At 39.3% G+C, this 22,131-nt stretch overlaps 1 protein-coding gene across 1 annotated transcript; it reads right to left on the bottom strand.

Annotated features, from left to right (window-relative positions):
* Nucleotides 1-2,153: 2,153 nt before the first annotated feature.
* On the bottom strand, nt 2,154-7,332 carry LOC134062009 (protein mono-ADP-ribosyltransferase PARP12-like). Its single transcript, XM_062517882.1, has 10 exons — nt 7,283-7,332; nt 7,063-7,113; nt 6,488-6,614; nt 6,095-6,257; nt 5,232-5,349; nt 4,998-5,088; nt 4,203-4,293; nt 3,256-3,386; nt 2,836-2,984; nt 2,154-2,614 (listed from the first exon to the last, which is right to left on the bottom strand). The coding sequence occupies exons 2-10, from the start codon at nt 7,091-7,093 to the stop codon at nt 2,154-2,156; spliced, it is 1,362 nt and encodes a 453-aa protein (XP_062373866.1). The 5' UTR covers nt 7,094-7,113; nt 7,283-7,332.
* Nucleotides 7,333-22,131: the final 14,799 nt, after the last annotated feature.

Genomic DNA, 22,131 nt, shown 5'->3' on the forward strand with positions numbered 1-22,131 from the left:
CTGGTTTGGCTAGTTTCTGTGGGAAAGCAGTCATCACAGTCCTGTAAGAAGGTTACTGCATTCCTGTAGAAAACCTGTAGTCCAATGACATGCTCAGTCATGACATAGACTATATAGGCTACAAATTCAAATCAGTTCAAGGAAAATACCTGTTGGTCCATGTCTCTTTTGTGTATTGCTAAAATATGCTGAACTGTCTGTTACCTGTGACAGGTACAGTGTGAAAACCGATGAAACATTTAGACATTTAAGGACGACAACACGAAAGATAATGTATGTAATCTTTATTCTGTGTCATGGAAAAGTCAAAGGGAAAGGTCAAAGTAGACACACACACACACACACACACACACACACACACACATACTCAAATAAAAATTCTACCACTAAAACTGATACAACTACCACAACTTCTTATAGCCGACTATAAATAACAATAGAACAATGTGGAAAATAATTGCACTGTGAAGAAAATTATGCACATATAACAACAATACCAAAGAATAAAAACATAAAGATAATACAAAATGGTGCAGATAAAATAAAATAAAACATAAAAGATAATATGGGCCTGTCATTATATATATATTTAGATGAACACTGTCAGAAAACAATCAGAAATACTGCACTTAAATGAAAATACTAAAATCTGATACAAACACAGTAAAACATTTCTTGAATACATATTTATGTATAGTCAAGATATTAGGCTATATTATTTTATATTGTTTTATTATATGGCTCCTCACAATGTTAGTCGGCTACTACGGGAATAGGATTTCCCAACACTCTACGGTCAAATGTATTCATGCCATTACCGCTGAAACAATTACAGCTGTCAATGGGTTTTGTGCTTCTGATTTATGTCCATAAGTACGGACTACTTGCAAAGGAACTTCATTCAAAATTGAAACCAGACGGTTGATCACCTTTGTTCTAAAGAATGTTTGATTCAAGTTCAGCGTGTGTTGCAAACTATTTGTTTCAGCCAAATCCACGGCGAAACAGTAGCAAATAAATATAAAGAGACATATTAGGTGGAGTTTTATAAGGATAATGTGTATGGAACTCCAGTCATTATCTGGAAAATAAGTCCCCTCGGGCTGAAGCATGACCCCTCTGCTGGCACGTTGGGGTCTGTTTCAGCTTATCGGGACTTACCTCCGCCAAGGAGGTTATGTTTTCATTGGGGACCGGCGTTTGTTTGTCTGTTTGTTTGTTTGTCTGTCTGTTAGCAAGATAACTCAAAAAGTGATGGATGGATTTTGATGAAATTGAAAGGGAAGATCAGAAATGACCCAAGGAAGAAACGATTACATTTCGGGAGAGATTCGTAACACCATCGGGATTCCGGAGCCGTTTATGTTTTTCGCTTAGTGGTGTAATGGCATGGTATGGCCACGTGGTGGCGATCTGAATAGTTTAGGTTCAAATGTATGACAACCTAGGAAGAACAATACAGGCGGAGGTCTGCGCTCTCTGAGTGCTTTTCTAGTTTTCTCCATACATTATGCCTTACATACATATTCTGACAAGTTATCAAGGAGAATATTACGTTTTTCCTTATGAGGTTATGTTTAGATGACACATTGCACAGTCTTGGTAAATTAGTTTGCTGGCCTGGGAAGTCTTAACTACAACATGAATAGGATACCTGCACGGATGGCTCTCTGTGCACTCAACAGTTTCCGGAGGAGTCAGGTGCGTTTGAACCTGCTGCAATTGTGAATGCAATTAGTGTCTATGCGAAACCGGTTGGGTGTGGCGCTAGGGAATCAGCACATTACCACATGATTTGTATATGTGTGTTACAATCGTTCTTATTGGGCAAACGAGGTATTCAGTGCCAGGGTGAAGGTGTACTGTAAGGAGCAGAATATAAGAGAAAATGCTGTCAAAACACAGCTAACCACCGGAAATAATGAACGTACAGGAAGAGCCATTCGTGCATCTGGTCTGTTGTCACTTCTGTTAACAAATACAGTCATCCTCATCACATAAGCTGTCTGAACCTTTAAGAGTGCAGATCACCGAACCATCATGAATTGCACTCCAGGCGGATACCATATCAACCATCATGCATCGGCTTTCTAACACGGTTTTACTAACACGGTTTTACTGTATACAGCTGGCCGCAGCAATCCAAAAGGACTTCACGGTTTCAAGAGACAACAAGAGAGACAAGTCAAGAGATCACAGTCATAGTCACAGTCACAACATCTTCTGTGACAAGGGGAAGGAGGCGGAGTTGGCCGAGGTTGGACATTGATGGGTTTGACGTTGATGGGTTCGATATCGACAGGCTCATACAATGAATCTGCCAGAACAGGTGGTTGCACTTGACCAGTCTGTTGATCCTCAGCTCTGTACTTAATTAGGAATTCAGGATAAGTCTGGTTCCTCTCAAAGATAACATAAACACTTGGCCGTGCAAGATCATCCACACAGCTGTCGAAGGACACTGTTTTCTTTTCGTCCTTGAAGGGAGGCCTGTAATAATCTGGTTGTCCCAAGGCATAGTCTCCCACCACCACTTGGCACACAAACAGAAATCTCACTCCATGTTTGTTTGTGTACTGATTGGCATATGAGGCATCTTTTGAAAAGTAGCATCCTGGAAGTGAACAGGTATCATTACTATCATACTGAGAAAACAAAGTTTCAGTGAACACATCCAATTTAACGTCAGTGCACAAGCATTTTGTAAAAGCAGAAGATGCCATATCATTGAAGTTATCACAAAGTATTGTGTTAAATACACTCATACTGATACACATAACTACACTCAAGATAATTCTCAGGATATAGTAATGGTAACTGATGATACTCACGCACCTATCCCAAAGCGATTGTCTTTAAAGGTGTTAAAACTCCGGTCAGTATTTCCATGGCAGATGGCATCGATGTACTCTGATTCAGCGCCATGAAATAGTTGCGCCACGCGCACATTCTTCCCAGACTCATTTTTCATTTGATTCTTTTGTCTGAAACACATTGTTATTAGCAATGATTCCATGTGTTTAAATAATCCATCAGATAACTGATTACTATATCAAAAACACAGGGGCCTAGCTTTCATTTGGAAAGTGCTGGGAAAAGGGATTACAGCCATGTCTGAACGCATATGCATAAGACAAAGCATTTGGAAAGCAATCTTTTAAAGATTTACTGAAATATTAAACTGGACTGAATAAATACGATCTTCGAAACCTACAAGAGCAAGAGCCACTGATATGAAAGGTATAGCCTACGTACAACATGAAAAACCTCCAGAGCTTCAGGTTTTGTATTCTCTCAATACTTAGGATGTCACAGCCCCTCATGGTTTGCTTGAACTGACTGACGATGTGCCCGCAATCTTGGGATGAAGTCTCCAACTTGATTCTCTGTGATTTCATGGAGATTCAAAATGGTCAAAATTGTTTCATCAAGCATACAATGGAATTTGTTTGGTCTCACAAACTTTTTCCTCTACAGAGGAATCTTTCTGTGACAATTTTTAAGACTTCACAAACAAACTGTGATAATATGAGGTTTTGACGTCTAAAACAGATCGTCTGAAACTTGATTTAAGCACATTTAGGGCGTGTCCACTGTCCAGTCCACTTTTGCTAGTTTGACGGCAAAATAAGTGGTGGGATGGCAGGCACATGGTTCAAAAAGGTTGTTGTTATGTTTCCTAATCAATCATGGGTGTGTTTTAATCCATTAAATGGATCCATTAAATCAATGGTAGTGAAATTGGCCATTCCCTTTGAGAGTGAGGAACACAAAATCAAACAGCACATTCGTATTTAGGTGACGAATGAGCGCTTCTCTGCAAATCCCTGGCACCAGTGAGCATACAACAGCAGGAGTCTTCGTATTATGTTGCCAGGTCTTACCACTGGGGCAGTTATACTTCCTGACTGTGCGCCCCTTAAATAACAGTGAAACATGGCACATTTCACCATTTAGACCAGGTTTTTCTTGCTCCGAGGCATTTGGTCATTGATACGCCCTTGGCTGCCAAGGTTCACACGGCATAGCACCTGGAATAATGATAATTGAGCTCAAACTAGCAAAAACACTTGCATCACACCTGGTCCCTCAATGCACTGGGTGTAAGATAGGGCCTGTGATCTGTGAGCATATAAAAGCTCTTCCTGCACAAAGAAATACTCCAGAAATGGGTGTTCATGTGTTCATGTTGGATGCTTTACCTCATATCCTGTCCCAGGCAGCAGGGAGTGATTCCAGTGTTGTGGGATTGAACTGAGGAAGTTTGACTGTATTCTTTTGGCGTATTTTTCACTAAAATAAAAACAAGCAATAACAACACATAGAATTATATTTCAAGGCACCCAAAGTGTTTCACAGTGAAGGGGGAATCTCACTAGCCACCTCTAAAGAAGGCTCTACTCACTAGGGGGCAAATTAAGCACTAAAGTGCATTAAACTAAGAAATACGGATTCAATGAAACCCATGAATAGGACTTCCTGCTTTCAATGATGCAAAATTATGATTTTTACATCATTGAAAATCCAGCATTGTCCAGAAAGTCCAACATTGAAATCCGTATTTCTCCCATCTCAAGGCAAACTGAGGGAATGACGCACAACCATTCAAAAACATAAGATACAAAGCTTAATGCTAATCGGTGAAGTGTCCCTTTAAACAATGTGTCTCATGTGTCTTTATGCCGTGGCCTATGGAATCCCATTTCCGCCAGGGAAATAAAAAAATAAGTTTATGCTAAGTCAAAATTTTGAGATAAAAAGTCAAAATGTTGAGATAAAAAGTCAAAATGTTGACTTTTATATCTCAAAATTTTGACTTAGCATAAACTTTTTTTTTATTATTTCCCTGGCGGAAATGGGATTCCATAGTGGCCACCTTCTCAGCTTGTTCATTACTTTATTCCACCCAGCACAAAAATGATTCAACAAAAGGTCCTCCATCAAAAGACCCTGTACAGTATATGTAGTCAATTGTTGTTTTTTAAGGTATGATTTACCAGATTTTTTCTACTTCTGCTGGTGAAATCAACACCGGTCGTCGTCTAACTAGCCTTTTCATTTCCGTGGTCTGATTGGTTTGAATCATATCTGAAAAGGGGGAAGGGGTGAGATGACCATTACAAAGAAGTTGACACTGAATAGTAGGCAAAGAGGTCAGTTTTTTTTGTTGGGGGGTATATATATATTGTTCGCAATAATGATGACTAACATAGACCACCAGTAATACTCACCCTCAAAACTGAGGATGTACCTGTTCTCCCCACGGGCAAACTGAAAGAACGGTTCTCTTTCTTGATATTGTTGTTCCAGCTTCTCATTTGTTATAATCAAATTGTCCGCTTTGCCCTCCTGCAAAAGAAATCACATTGCCAAAGTATAAAGACACAGGATGTGATGAGCACAGCAAATAGTAGCCTACACCATACTGTAAACATAGTATATTTATTCAATTCAGTATTGTGGTGGTATGACTGGTATCAGGTGAATATTTTTTAAATACCTCAGCAGTTCCAACAACACCATTTTGCCAGTTACCTCCCTAGTTTCAGATTGAAGAAAAGATTGTACGCAAGATTTAAAGGTGAGATACAGGATCCAACTGATCTGCCATTATCTGCATTCTCAATTTGTTTTGCTGTTTTTTTCTACAGTGACTCACTCGCACCGCTAGTAATATGGAAGGCTGGCAAGGGTTAGTAGTTTAGCACGCTAATAATTTCAGTGGATTCAGTGGAGTGGCCACAGAGCTGTTTTTTTTAAGGTAAACTATATACTGTATATAATGTATTGCAGCTTTGGAAAAAATTAAGAGACCACTGACGGTCATATTCTAATTTGCTGTGGTCTCTTCATTTTTTTCCAGAGCTGTATGTACTGTATATCTAAATGCTTTTATTATTTTTCTCTTTGATCCCGTCATTGTATTGTTTTCATAAACCTAATTGGGCAGCGGTGGCTCAGAATGTGGAGGAAGCTGGTTTGAGTCTGACTCCTCCTGACACAGTCGACTCCTTACTTACAGGTGAAGCGTAAAAAAAAAGAAATATAAACAGCTCTATTAGGTTTGTGTTAGGGGTAGTTTATAACTCCTTACAGGTGAAGCGTACGCCATCCAATGGTCCTCTGAGAACTCCCAGTACCAGGCCCACTTGACCAGCAGCGAGACGGTGTGAAACTCTGGTGATGTGACGGACAGGCGGCGGACCTCAGATGACCCACAACGCATCAGGTCAAAGTCCACCGGTGGGCTGCTGTCACTTTAAAACATGACCGGGACGTTACATAGATGTTACATGAGAATCCCCCTTCCTAACAGAGTATATCTAGTGTTGGTAATCAAGGGCACTATTGAGATCAGTCATATGGCCACTGGATTTGGTAAAGGACATGCACTACGTACTGTAGGCGGGAGGAGGCAGTATCAAAAATGAACATCCCATGCAGTAACATACTGATGTACAGTAGTAGGTCAGATGTTCAGACTTACTGCTTGGTCTTGGCAGGGTTGCAGTAGTCTCTCTCTATCTCTTCATTGTTTGGGAAAGCGCTCCATTGTTTGCCCACCCCTCTCTGCCACTGGTAGGGCACGCTGCTGTGGACCTTCTCACACTGATCTGATTCAATTGAGGTCAAATGTAGGCACACATAGTCTTTCATTCAGAACTCCAGAAATGAATCAAGCTATAGATTAACTCTCTTAGAGGGAATACAGAAGGCTTCAGGGTTTCTCTCTCTCTCTCTCTCTCTCTCTCTCTCTCTTTTTCTCTCTCTCTCTCAAATTCAAATTCAAATTCAAATGAGCTTTATTGGCATGACTTACAGTCTCTCTCTCTCACTCACACACACACACACACACACACACACACACACACACACACACACAGACATGCACGCAAACACACAGTAGTGTCTCTATGTTAGAGAGAGAGTTTTACCTATTATGCACAGAACATGAGGGCATTGCAAAGTAGATAGAATAGTATCATAATCTTTTACAGAGTCAAAGAGGCGTGACAGGCTGCCAAAGTGACCTAGTTGAAGCGACAAGGAAGTAGTGCATACCTCCCATACTGCAGCGAAGAATGAGATGCATTTGACAAATGTCATCACTCCCTGAAGATTGAAAGAAATGAAGATATGATTTTTATTTCTGAACATTATTGCAAAAAGGTATCTAGAATTGTAAACACTAATTCATCTCCAATAAAAGGTTCTTCATGTGCACATGTTGAGAATTTGGAGAATACACGTTTTTAATAGTGTATTTTCATGAACGCCCTACCTGAGCTGTCTTGGTTCGCCCCAGAAAAAGAAGGCTTAATTACTGGATTACTCAGTATACGTATCTGTTAAGATAATAATACAAATGGATGAATAAATAGCTCAGTAGCTCAAATATCCATGAGGATCTACATATAGACATACGGTATAATATGATATTATTATGTTTAATTAAAATGATAAATGTAGCAGAAATATAACCCATAGACTGTATGGTATAACCACATCATTGCATAAGAAGTAACAGATGACTCAAAGCTAAGATGACCCTGTCTGGTCTTCTCAGGCAGATTTATGCTTACCTTAACTATTTACGGCTCAATATGGTAAGTTGGTACAAATGGTGTGAGAGAAAATGATCTGATAGTGGTGTTGGGCTTGTGAGACGTCTGTATACAAAAATAGCAGGAAAGAAACAATAAAAAAAAGATTGCAGTATGTGCTTGTCAGGACTTACCTGACGAGGAGCTGGTTTCGGAGGGTCCTGGAGAGGAGCTGGTTGGTGTGGTAACTTGGGAGGTGGTTGAGGTGGTAACTTGGGAAGTGGTTGAGGTGGTGGCTCATCTTGTAGTACCAGCACAGAGATCTCATTTTCCTTCAGCCCAATTAAGCCAAACTTTTTCAGGACCCACGTATTATGTGGCGAGTGTAAGTCATGTGAAAAAGGGCATCTGTAAATAAATCATAAATCATCAGCGTAATTGTCAGCAAGTGTCCTGTATTTTGATTAAGCCTGTTAACTGAAGACTCAAAGCTTTTCTCAGTGGATATTTTCATTGAAGTTTTCTTTTATTCTAGGACTAGGCCTAATCCATGTGGGGAACCAGTCCTAAATGTTTTGAGATTTTTTGATGGGTTAGACAGTAATTCACAGTTGGCTGACGGCATATGTAAATACACCACATGTTGTACCCAGGATCTGTAAAATCCTCTTTTACTGTGCAACGTGTGCTGACAGCAGCCTGAATGGTCTTGGTCAGACTAAATGTCTGTCTGAAAAAAAGCAAAACAGCGAAAAACATAGTCTCCAACAGCTTTAGTGAGTGCTTAGAGTGTATAACCATAACAAGTATTGGGTGCCAGTATTGCAAACTTTATTTGGCATCAAGCAATAAATGAAACTATGAGAATGAGGATAATACCATAGACTTCCTGTGTATGGCTCCTATAACTACTTCAGAAATGGTAGTAATAAAAATAAACTGGAATTACCATTGAGTGCTGAAAATAGTAAAAACATTGTAATAAATAACTTTAATAAATAACTGTAATAAAAATAATAAAGTGTGCTAAGTGAACGAAATAGATAAATAGATAGATAGATAGATAGATAGATAGATAGATTGTTGATCAGTAAGGGGAAATTCAAGAAATGAATTGATGAATGAATGAAAATTGATGTCAGTGAAAATTAAATAAATAAAACATGAAACAAAACCATACAGTAGTGTACACAGAGATCAGATGACTGTGGCATGGCTTCCTTTCTCTCATATCTGATCTGGCATTAATCCAACATGGCAGCACGCAAGTCAGCTCCTGATCACACTCAGTGGCTTATTATTTAATACGGCTGAGTAAACAAACACCATGGACAAATTGATATCTGTGTCCTTTGCTGTCAATATTTAACATTATTTAGCACTACAGCGGTCCCCGATTTAAAAAGAAAAAATGACTGAAAGGGTCATGCTCCTACCCAATCAATATTGTTAGTGCAATATACAGTATAAAGCATTCCTGATGCGCATCGGCAATGTTTGAGACTTAATTTTCCCTATTGTAAGTCAGTGTAGCACTAGACTGAGTCTGAAGTTGTTATTTTAAAGTAAAAATGGTACATTCTGTTGCTTAAAATCTCAGCTAAATGAAATGCATTCTTACCCAGTATTATTACAGGATCCTAACATGTAGCCTTCACACATGTGCAAGCGCTTACAACCCGAACAGTCTGCCGTTTCGCAGAGTGAAATGTCGCTTCTGGCCGTCACAAACATTCGCCCGCCAAGACAGACCTCTCTGAACGTGTCAGGGTTCTGAGAGATGATCCTTTTGAGCTCCTGAGGTGATTCCAGTCCCATGTCCTCAAGATCTTCAAATAAAATCATGCCTCCTTTACCACATATGGCCCTTAGTATGTCTGTCTTAGCGAGTAAAAGTTAGCAGCGGGTTTGATATTCGCTGGATATTCGTTTTTGAAAGACATTTTCTCATTCTGATTGCTGACATTTTCTCATTCTGATTGCTGTAGTATTTGCCAATGGTAGTCTGCTACTTACTACAGGTAAAGGTTTGCTGATATCTGACATTATGGTGAAACAGTACACATTTAAAGTTTTATAATAGGCACCAAAAATTTGCAAAAATATATGTTCTCATTCTGATTGCTGTAGTAGTTGCCATTGGTAGTCTGCTACTTACTACAGGTCAAGTTTTGCTGATATCTGACATTATGGTGAAACAGTATGCATTTAAATGATTAAAATATTCATCATAAATCAACAAAAAGCTATTTTCCCATTTTGATTGCTGTAGTAGTTGCCATTGGTAGTCTGCTACTTACTACAGGTCAAGTTTTGCTGATATCTGACATTATGGTGAAAAAGTATGCATCTAAATGATTAAAATATTCATCATAAATCAACAAAAAGCTATTTTCCCATTCTGATTGCTGTAGTAGTTGACAGTGGTACTCTGCTACTTACTACAGGTCAAGTTTTGCTGATATCTGACATTATGGTGAAAGAGTATGCATTTAAATGTTTAAAATATGCACCAAAAATCAATAAATATGTATTTTCTCATTCTGATTGCTGTAGTAGTTGCCATTGGTAGTCTGCTACTTACTACAGGTCAAGTTTTGCGGATATCTGACATCATGGTGAAATAGTACGCATTTAAATGTTTAAAATATGCACCAAAAATAAATGAATATATATTTTCTCATTCTTATTGCTGTAGTAGTTGCCAATGGTAGTCTGCTACTTACTACAAGTAACGTTTTGCTGATATCTGACATTATGGTGAAACAGTACGCATTTAAATGTTTAAAATATGCACCAAAAATCAACAGAAAGCTATTTTCTCATTCTGATTGCAGCAGTAGTTGACAAAGGTAGTCTGCTACTTACTACTACTATCAAAGATAATACGTGTGTACCAACACAGTTGCATGTAACAGCTGCACTGCTACACCTTTGTAACTCTTTACAGTGGAATAAACCTGTTAAGTGTACCAGTTAATAACGTTCAGGCACATATGACATGTATGTTGTGTCTTTGATGTCTTGGAACATGTCTGCAATTACCCTACGTAGCACATGAATCTACTGTGTTGGTACACTCTTATTACTCTTTGATACAGTGGCATAAACCCGTAACAAGGTTGTAGCAGCACAGCTGTTACATGTACACTGAAGACAATGAGGCCTTGACAGGAGCTAAAAATGGTTTGTATATCAAATCTATCATCACCAGATTCACCCCATCCAGCAGGTCTCAGGTCAGCCCTTTGCCTCTGATGACAAATGTAGACAAATTGGTAAAGTTTTGTAAAAGCACTCAGTATTACAATGTAACAACTATATGTAGGTACCCACAAATACATAACGATAGAATGATAGTATACCTGACAGTGTGTTACACAGGTTGTACCACTGTACCTAATTAGGTAGGTACACTGTAACAGCGAAACATTAAAATAAAGTGTTACCAAATGTTTAAAATATACACCAAAAATCAATGAATATATTTTCTCATTCGAATTGCTGTAGTAGGTGCCAATGGTAGACTGCTATCCGTCTCTCTGCATGAATTGTGAATTCTGCATCGTATTTCTTATTATGGTATTCATATTTTTCATTTAAGTGTCACTGTTTATTATTTATTACTTAATTTATATCTTTATTTAAGTGTCTCTTGTTATTATAGATATCATCCTTCTTTAATATTCTGTAATAAAAAAATGACTTGTTGACAATGCCATTAGTGCGTTTTTCAGAATTGTTCTCACCCTGTTTCATTGAAAGTCTCCCTAAGTAGAAGCCTACCATTGGCCACAGGCCAACTACAGCAAACATATGATGAATATGCAATTTTGTTAAATAGCAGCCTACCACTGGCAACTACTACAGCAATCAGAAAGAGACAATATATATTTATTGATTTTTTGTGAATATTTTAAACATTTAAATGCGTACTGTTTCACCATGATGTCAGATATCAGCAAAACTTGACCTGTAGTAAGTAGCAGACTACCAATGGCAACTACTACAGCAATCAGAATGAGAACATATATATTTATTGATTCTTGGTGCATATTTCAAACATTTAAATGTGTACTGTTTCACTATAATGGCAGGTATCAGCAAAACCTCACCTGTAGTAAGTAGCAGACTACCATTGGCAACTACTACAGCAATCAGAATGGGAAAATAGCTTTTTGTTGATTTATGATGAATATTTTAATCATTTAAATGCATACTGTTTCACCATAATGTCAGATATCAGCAAAACTTGACCTGTAGTAAGTAGCAGACTACCAATGGCAACTACTACAGCAATCAGAATGAGAAAATATATTTTTGCAAATTTTTGGTGCCTATTATAAAACTTTAAATGTGTACTGTTTCACCATAATGTCAGATATCAGCAAACCTTTACCTGTAGTAAGTAGCAGACTACCAATGGCAACTACTACAGCAATCAGAATGAGAAAATACATATTTATTGATTTTTGGTGCATATTTTAAACATTTAAATGCATACTGTTTCACCATGATGTCAGATATCAGCAAAACTTGACCTGTAGTAAGTAGCAGACTACCACTGTCAACTACTACAGCAATCAGAATGGGAAAATAGCTTTTTGTTGATTTATGATGAATATTTTAATCATTTAGATGCATACTGTTTCACGATAATGTCAGATATCAGCAAAACTTGACCTGTAGTAAGTAGCAGACTACCAATGTACCTGTAGTAAGTAGCAGACTACCATTGGCAACTACTACAGCAATCAGAATGAGAAAATGTCAGCAATCAGAATGAGAAAATGTCTTTCAAAAACGAATATCCAGCGAATATCAAACCCGCTGCTAACTTTTACCCGCTGTCTGTCTTTGCCATCTTTGCATTGGCGTAAGTTTTGAATGCTCCAACACCTTACAGTACATGAGCATTCATCTCCTGTCTTCACTCAAACATTTCTGTCTGCTTGCACGCTTATTACCTGTGGCATGCCGTGAGGTCGGAATTATTCCTGGATGTAGTGGTGATACTGGTTGAACTTGTTTTGGAGGCTCTTCATGGAAACGTTTTTTTGTTTTTTGTTTGTTTGGTTTTTTTTGTGAGGGTGAGCTTATGCTACCAGATTGTGGTAATGGGGCCTTCAAAGGTGAATTAGGTCCTTAACCCCCCCTAAAGGTTGAACAGTGGTGTCTAGTGTCCTGGACCCACCCCAATCCACTCTCATGATGTGCTAGGGCACATGTCTCAGTGAGACAGATATAAATCTTGACAAGATGCATGCTGTACATCTCATGTGTGTTAATTCAAGTTAATTATGTGAGCGGTCATGTGGTTTGGCCTGGGTTTTATTACTGAAAACTATTATTAGAAAACTCAGGCCAAAGTGGAGATTTGGGAAAATTCATGTTAGCATGTAAACAGGGGGTAAACAACATTTTTGCATTCTGAGGTTTTGTGGCTTTGAGAAACACTGGAACGTTCAAAGCAACTGTGCCAGAGTTTTTTCTGAGGCTTCGAAACAATTCCAACACCTACAGTATAGACCTGTAATTGCTGTCAAATACTTTGTAGCAGAGTAGACGTTTATTCAAGTCTGTGGCTCGCTGTGTAACCATATGTTCATATAGGCTATCAAGGTTGAAAGGCATGAGTTTCATTCCTGTTTCATTCCTGGATTGGATCAACAAAAGGTCAAAGCAGTCGTTGACTGGTCCCAACCTAGGCTACAACTCTCTGTGAGTTACAATTATTTTTTGGGATTTGTCAATTTCTTCACTGAGATCTACTGTGGTGTACCTGTGGCAAATGAGGGACAGATCTGCCAAATGAAGGCTCATAAAGTATCTATCTATCTATCTATCTATCTACCTATCTATCTATCTATCTATCTATCTACCTATCTATCTCATATCCGTTTCACACATGGTTGCCGTCTGATTCATTCCTCATGCCCTTCCACTGATTCCTAGCAATGTCTTCTCTGGCTGTGTGTTTCTCTGTGTTGTGCGTCACAGAAAAAGGCTCAGACTGGCTGTCAGTTATGGAATGTGAAGTATGCTTTTGGTTGTAATATATTATATTCATGGAAATTGTTGAGAATGGAAATTAAATATCTGGTCACCACTGTCAAATAATAGGCTGTAAAAGTGTCTGTCCCAGAGGTTCAGCTTCACAATGTTTCAAACCTCTTTTACATCCCACTTTATTGCTCTTGTCTCAGTTAAGGCCAGACCTAAATGGCCTAAATGATGCAAGTGACATGACATGTGTGCCGTTATGACTGTTCTCGTTCTCTGATATGATTCTCAGCTATACCTCAACAAGCCCACACACTCTCTATTAGTCCCTTCTGGCTCTTGGTTGTGTTGCTTATTAATTTGTTATCATTGCTAACGCTGCCAAGATTCTCAAATTAGCCTTATTGCCACGGTAATGTAATGCAGCATCCCGTATCAGCCTCCCAGCATCCTGAGGGGGATGGACCAGTGTGGAGAATGATGCTGAAATATTCATACTGCCACATCTGACTCATAGACGCACGCACGCATGTACACACACACACACACACACACACACACACACACACACACACACACACACACACACACACACACACACACACACACACACACACACACACACACTCACTCACTCACTCACTCACTCACTCACTCACTCACTCACTCACTCACTCTTTCTCTCTCGCTCTCTCTCCCCAGCCCTCCCCTTCAGTTTCAATAATGGGTTTGCCATTACAGTATTACTGTCACCAAACCACAGTGTTAAAAGCCAGAACATGTACTGGTTAGTGTGATGTTGGTTCCAGGTAATGTAATGAGTAATGAGTAGTGGGGTGTCAGAATAACTGTTGCTGGAAGAAAAATAGTAAAAGAAAATATGTGCAAAATGTCATTGTCAAAGGGTACATTTTGCACATATGTACCCTTTGACAATGGTACATTATGTGCAAAATGTTCAGAATGTTCAGATTTTTAAAAAGCTGCTAGAAAGACACATTAAAGATAAGTTGCAGTATATGAAAGGACATCTTACTGTAAGAGAATGGATGTACTGTACCACTGTACCACCAATGAATGTACCATTACTGTGCTTCATAATAGTTTTGCCACAGTCTGTATGAAATAAATTACGGTATGTGCGTATTATGTGCTATGCTATATATACTGTATATATATATATATATATATGTACTGTATGTATGTATTGTATATTGTGTGTGTGTGTATGTGTGTGTGTGTGTGTGTGTGTGTGGGTTGACTGTAAAATGGATGTCTTGCGTTCAAATGCAAAGCATATTATCAGCACATTGTTCTTGTCTCTTGTTGTCACGGGTGTTGCTGGGAGAGAGTGTGGACCCAAATGCAAGGCGAGGCAAGGTGAGGCAAACCAGGAATCTTTGCTCGAATCAAACCAAATCACAGGAACACCAGAAAAGACTACACAACTCAACATACTAATGACCGAGGAAGACGGAGGGGAGATATAGGGTTTAAATACACAGGGGTATAAGGTTTACAGGACACAGGAGCATGAGGAGCAAGGTAATCTTGTGACCCTGTTAATCTGCCCACATATTTTCAAAACACTTGAGAGTGTGAGGTTGCCTTTAGCAATGAATCAAGACCATTTTGTGTTACATAATGAATACCTTCCAAAGGTCTTTAATTAATCAAATGAGCAGATTGAATTACTGTTCATATCAAGCTGAATACAGAGAGAGAATATCAATGCTGCCTGGTTCAGATATCCAACATATGGGTTCCAGAAATCAAGAAAATATTAGCTATGCATATCAGTTTATGGACAGCAGTCACAACAGTTTGTTCTGCTTTTGACTCGTATGTGTTCATACCGTACAGTATGCTTTTGCATAAGGTTACATAACATTTTATTTATATAGAAAATATTATAATCCATCATCAAAGAGCTTCTTATGCTAAACTATTATCATGTCAAAATCATTAATAATTTGTACACAATTGTAAAGCTTCATTCCAGAACTGATTACTGAAAACAACAGGAAGTCCTTTTCCCAACTATTCTACTTACACTACCCACATTATAACCGAACAGAGCGAGCTCACACACACACACACACACACACACACACACACACACACACACGCACACGCACACGCGCACGCGCACACACACACAGTCATCAATGGGACATCAGTGGCTCGGGAGGTAGAGTCTTTGGGCAATTAATAGGTTTCCAGAGTCCTTGAGCAAGACACTGAACCCTGAACTTCTCCTGATGTGAAGGCGGGCACTTCCATGGCAACCTCCACCGTCAGTGTGCACAGGACAGGTAAATTTGAGACATGCAATTGTGAAGCACTATATACAGTACATACAACAGTCCATTTACCCCATCATAGAGTGTGTGCTTTACTGAGGCAAACTAACTTTGTCAGCCTGTCCAACGTGTCACAACTCGGGGAATGAGATGATGACAACTAGCTCCTCAGAGCTGAATCCCTATTCAAACAAATCCCGGGATTGACACCGCAACACGGTGGGGCTGCTTTAAATTCATTAGTGCAGGCTTTCACTGTCACTCTGTTTGCTCATGTTGATTAATGGTTCCATAACGGCAAAGCTAGGTGATTATGTGCTTACAAAAGCCCTAGTCTTCATCAGGAGACAGCAGCATTACTTATCATTTAACCCTAGGGAAAAGACTTTGTTTCACCGAAAAGGGGAAGGATTTTAGGTTACTTCTTAAGGAAAAAGGCAGTGTTTTTCCTCCTTTTTGGTGCCATGGCACATTTATAACCCTGAAAAACATCCCAAATATTACAAATATGATATTTACGAATAGTCTAAGCTTTCTTATAATAGGCTACTCAAGACTCAAATGTAGGTCCCTATTGCCTATTGCCTATTACTGTAAATGTCCATATGACAAAAATTAAAACAGCGGTTTTGAAAAGGTATAGCCTTGTAGTTTTTCAGTTTTAAAATACATCAAATCATCCACTGTTTCAGGCGAAGTGAAACATGTGAACTTTGTATCATGGAGAAGTTAACATTACCCATGAAATCTTAACAACAAGCCTGCATGGAATTGTGTTTTATATTTTTTTTCATTACATTGCATCATTACATTGACAGCATACCAACATACACTCTATAAGACCAGTACAATATAAACCATTCCTTAATGGAAGATTATCTTTTTGGACCAATGAAATTAAATTAGATAATTTTTCAAGGCACACCTGACAATCTCCCACAGCACAATGCGAAACACAAGAGCATGGGGATGGGGTTGAGGATCCAATGGGTACTTGAAACTCCAAGAAGGCTTAAAAGTGGCTTTTTTGAAAATAAATTTAGGTCAGGTGGCTCACCCCAAAATAACCTATCTTTATCTGATTTTTTGTTGTTGTTGAAATGTGTGTTAAGCTGAGGTGAGATTGTTCATTTCTCACGTGATTGTACATACAATTATGCAGGCTATAAGCACACAATAATACGTTTCATAGGCTAGCCTGGTAGAAATAAACTAATAATAGACCTCCTGCATTGATATTAGATCATATTGAACTGGAAAAGAGCCTGGAGAGAAGTAAATATGGTCTTTGCGAAGAACACTCAAAAAAGTAGGCCCATCGTTTCTCAAAAACAGCATTTTAAAAACACGATAGAGGCGGCGCCATTCCTAATAGCCCTATAAATGACATCATTAGGTTAGGCAATCATGTGGCATCAGTTCTCCCATGTTACGATGTGTGAAATATTAATGAAAGAGTGCGCATCATCGGCCTATGGGAGGCGCTTTTCACATTTCCCTACCCAGGAGAGGTTGGACAAGATTCAGCAGGACGGCGCGCTCCCCCGCTCATGTTCCCGGCATGCTTTGAGAAACACGGAGACAGATCGAAGAACTGAAGCTCGAGCTGTGAGCAGGCTTTGTAGCACGAGCGCAGGGCATCCCCCCATCAGCACCGATATAACACCGACTCGTTCTGAGGTAACAAACAAATTATACTCAACGTGCAATATTTTCTCGCCAGTTTTTCTAATTTTATGAGTGTACACCCTGCTGATGGTATATTGAAATGTTGACGACAAAAAAAATCAAGTCATATTTATCAGTTATACAGTGATGTATCGTGTAGCTGCTGCTGTCAGCCTAACCGCTCCCTCAGAAATGGAGTTTAAGATGCATCACTGTATCCATGGTGTTATCGCATGGTTTATCAGGTTAATGGTTGACTGTGGGTACCGAATTTCCAAGATGATGTGTGTCGGTTGATAAGTTTGCTTGTCGTTACCGCATGAGAGTCATTTTGCTGCAGGGGCACCGAAGGTAGTTTACTGTACGTGATCTGAAACCGGTAGAGGCAGGGGATATCCGTCGTGGAATTCCCTCTGCCTCATTTGCTCGGTCAGCTGTGAACCTGAGCTGCCTTTGCGCACCTCGATTCAGTTTTCTGAATCTTGAATCAATCGATTGGTAACTTGCAGCCCTTGGCGGCTGTTGCGCGAGGACACCGCTCTGCATATTTTCATTTTTTTTGCTAGTGTTTATATTGTGAAGTGCAAGCAGTAAGCTCGGAGGAGTCGACTTGTTGACATATCTTCCTTTTTTTGACCTGTTAAATTTGAGCAGCTAATAGGGCCTACCATTCCCTGCAGATTACCAGCTCATTGCATGGGATTAAGGATGATTGAATGTAACATGAAGATGCCTTCATCATTCAATCGTATTATTGACTTAAAATCGTATTATTGAGGCCCGTTGCATATTCTAGATCTGGAACTGAAGAACAGAAGGCCTTTTTTAAAAAATATTATTAACAACAGATAATGAAGTTGACTTGCTCCATATCAATAGCTAAATATGTTTTTTCAATTAATGTAGAAGTGGGTTATTCATTCTCTTTCCAAATGAACACTGAAAGATGTAAGGTGTATGGATATGCATCTCTCTCTCTCTCTCTCTCTCTCTCTCTCTCTCTCTCTCTCTGTGTGTGTGTGTGTGTGTGTGTGTGTGTGTGTGTGTGTGTCAGTTCATATATTCATGAATGAAACAGAGCACTAACAGATCATGAATGAAATGGAGAGTCTGTGAGTGACAGCGATTGGTGGAGCTCTCAACTAACTTGAGACGCATAATCAGGACGCAGTTAAAAAAGCTCTTTGCGGTGCGAGAGATATCATTTAAGATCATGAGCTATTCAATACCTTTGAGTCTTCCAAAGAAGATAATAACCATTATCCACCACACCATCACAAGATGCTGCTATTGCTTCATTGCCTAGATCACAAGATCACATTTGAATCCAAGGTGATCTTTCAGAGTTTAATATCACACATCACAAAGGCAGACTTTGATCTTGTCTGACTCTTCCAGGAGCGTATATTGTATTGCTAAGCACTAAACTGCCCCATTCTGGGCACTACCATTGAGAATACCCCTGGGGTTGTTTCTCATTGATGGCTCCATTCTTGCGGGTGGTGGTGGTGCAGTATCAGTGAATTAGCGGGCGGAGAAGGGGCTTAGGCAGAAGCCTGAGTCACCTAATCCCCAAAGCATTTTGGATATTAGACAGCTTGCCTGTATTTTTAGACCCTGACTTTGGGCCTGCTGTGTTGATTATGGCAGTATTTTTTCAGCCTCGGTCTTTCTCTCTCTCTGGGAGATGAATTGGATTCAGTATCAGCCATTGATAGAGCTGGTAATAATCAAGACTGTGGTGGTGATGATGGTAAGAGGATTTAGTTGAGCACAAAAGTGTTGAAAAACTCCCCAGGTCCAGATACGTCCTATGATCCTTTAAGAGAAACCAAACAAGCTAGTTGTGAATCAATTTCAGATGTTTCTTTTATGTCCTCACAAACCATTGAGTGAATATGTGACTGGCTACGTAGTCTGTAAATGTGTGGTGGAGTAAGGGCTGAGTAGCTTCTGCAGCATTGCATCACTGTGTGCAGACTGAGTTAGTGAGGCACCAATAGGGCTGCACGACATGGAGAAAATATCTGATTGCGATTTTTTTTTTTTTTGGACAGATTTTGCGATTGTGATTTGATTTGCGATATCCTTTTTGAAAGTCAAGCGTCAGCTCGGTTTTCCACAGGTCTCTTCGAGCTGGGCCACTGAATAGTGAGTGTCCATGAGAAGCCCAGCACTCCTGTTAGACAAGCTTCACTGTCCGTCACACAAGGGGGATGACATGAATACAAATACCAGAGATGTGACGAGATTAGCCATTGGGACCGTGTTGCAAGCTACACGTTTAATTGCGGCCTCTGCATTGAGCTACTTGCAGTACTTCAAAGTAGGATTTTGATTAAAAATCAATTAATTGCGGACCCTTAGGTACTGTTAGTGTCCTTTCGTCCGAGTACTGTTTGATGAGTTTGGTTCCTGTTGCAGGTAGCTAATACAGTGTTTATAACTGAGTGGTGTCCCAGCATTCATTCCAGCTGTGTTTAATTGGGTCTTTGTTTGTTCAAACCCCTTTTGGATGACACTATACAGAATTTAGTTTAGATCGTATGAATAGACAGGAAGAGTTGTTGTTTTGTTGTTGTTTTTGCATTCAAGATGTGTTTGTTTTGCAGAGTGGATGATGAGTGCGTTTATAGAGGTCCTGTAGGGGATTATTGCATTGTTTTGATAGGTTATCAAATCAAAGGCGGTTATTGAAAATAAACAGTAGGCCAAACCCATGAATGAACGTTTAATTCAATAATCTTGAAAGGTCATGCATTCACTCAACCGCTCAGTTTACAGGACACTGTGCTTACAGTACAGGAGGAAATCATGAATGACATTTTATTTGCCATTTATCTTTGATTGGTCGCTGATTACATTCAAAACTCATTGTTGAACAGTGGCTGTACAGTGTAAAAACATGTTTACAATTTTTAATCACACTCACTGAAGTCAGCACTCAGAGTGAAGGATCTTATTCTCCTTCATATTCCACCAGTTTTTGACTTCCTGCCGTGTACAGTAGGCTACATTACTGCTTTCCCAACATATCCTAAGACCATCTTTGGCTGAAAATAGCACAATGACAATGCGCTTTGAGTGAGCAAGCCTATACCTCTGACCTGCTGATGGCTTGAAGTATACTTCCTCCATTCATTATAAACCCTCACCTTATCCCGTTGTTCATACAAATCCGTGTTTTAAAAACACTTTTGCTGGTTTGTCTACACACAAACAACACTTCAGGTCACTGACAATGCATCTTTGCAAAATGCCTGGTGTGATGATTTCCAGAAATTTCCTTTCAGAAGTTTTCAGTGTTGACAATGTGTGGAGTGGGAATTTAAAATGTGAGTTTTGTCTTGTTGTCAGTGTTTGCACTGTAATCTCTTTTGTTTAAACTTCGTTCAGGCTTCTGATTGGCCTGCGTGGCTTTACGATAGCGGTCCTTTTGGCGCCTGCTTGTTTGGCATGCTCTGAACAGTGCTGTTTTGGCATTCTCATGTGGACGGGAACAAAAGAGAAAAATCATTGTTTTAAAAAAGATCTGCTTATGTGTGGACTAGGTCTTAGATGCACACTTTGCTGCCTTATTTAATGTGAAGCATGCACACTTTGCTGTTTAGAATTGACATTTTTTGGGGTAGAACGTTGTTTTTCATACCGCTCTTAGTTATGTATGAAAATGTGCTGTCACTTCATGAAAAGTGCAGCTCAGATGTTTCACCCTTGCCATTGAATTCCAGTAATGGATAGTGTGTGTGCGTGTGTATTTTTTAAATGTCAGCATTTTATTGGGATAAAATAAATGGTTGTGGAAATACTGTGTGACACTTTCTTGGAAAGGTATCTGAAAGTGATGTACTGTACTGTTTAACTACGCTATTTATTACAACTCAATTCATACCAAGCAAAAGGTATATTAAATGTCTGAAAGTAAGTCCCAAAACAGTGGCATTCTTATATTTGTATAGAAAGTATTTAATTTCACGTTTTAAATGTCTTGCTCACTTTGTTTTCATATTGTGTTTAAGCACTTTATGTTCATATTAACGTGCCACTCAAAATATTCTTTTAAACTTCTTGTTTCCACAAGTCAGGCACACAGTAGAGTAAAATGGTAACTTAGTGATTATCATATCAGACACACTCTCTGGCAGATGCCTGAGTCACAGGTGATATGTTGGATAAAGTGTCAGTGTGGTGACAAGACGTAGACGAGGCCCGTCGAGACGCACATGAAACTCCATCGCTGAAGGTGTTAGTGTTGGTGTCTTTCTGAGCGAATGAGGACTGGGGTTAAAGCGCGGTGGGGGAACAGTGACATTTCCTTGCTTTCCGTCTGTAGTCGCCTCATTTGCACTTCTCTCATTTGCAGTCTGTTTCACGGATATTGGCTCCGCTAAAACTCCTGGAGTGATTTTTCAGCGTTTCAGTCTTTCTTTTTTTTTCTTATCTGCTAAATTCATTAGAGTGGTGAATACTGCTGTCATCTGCGGAATGAGATGACATTCATCTTACGACTTGCTTGATGATATCTCTCTCTCTCTTTCTCTGTCTTTCTTTCTTTCTTTCCTTCTTTCTCTTTCTTTTTTCTTTGTCACTCTTTCTCTGCCTGTATTTTTTTT

The sequence above is a fragment of the Sardina pilchardus genome, chromosome 17, assembly GCF_963854185.1.
Source record: "Sardina pilchardus chromosome 17, fSarPil1.1, whole genome shotgun sequence".
NCBI lineage: Eukaryota > Metazoa > Chordata > Actinopteri > Clupeiformes > Clupeidae > Sardina > Sardina pilchardus.

Coding starts and splice junctions, on each gene's coding strand:
- LOC134062009 (XM_062517882.1), bottom strand. CDS start 7,093: ATGCATCTCATTCTTCGCTGCAGTATGGGAG. Junction 5,089..5,231: donor GTACATCCTCAGTTTTGAGG/GTGAGTATTACT, acceptor CCCCCTTTTCAG/ATATGATTCAAACCAATCAG. Junction 4,294..4,997: donor GCAGAAGTAGAAAAAATCTG/GTAAATCATACC, acceptor TTTTTATTTTAG/TGAAAAATACGCCAAAAGAA.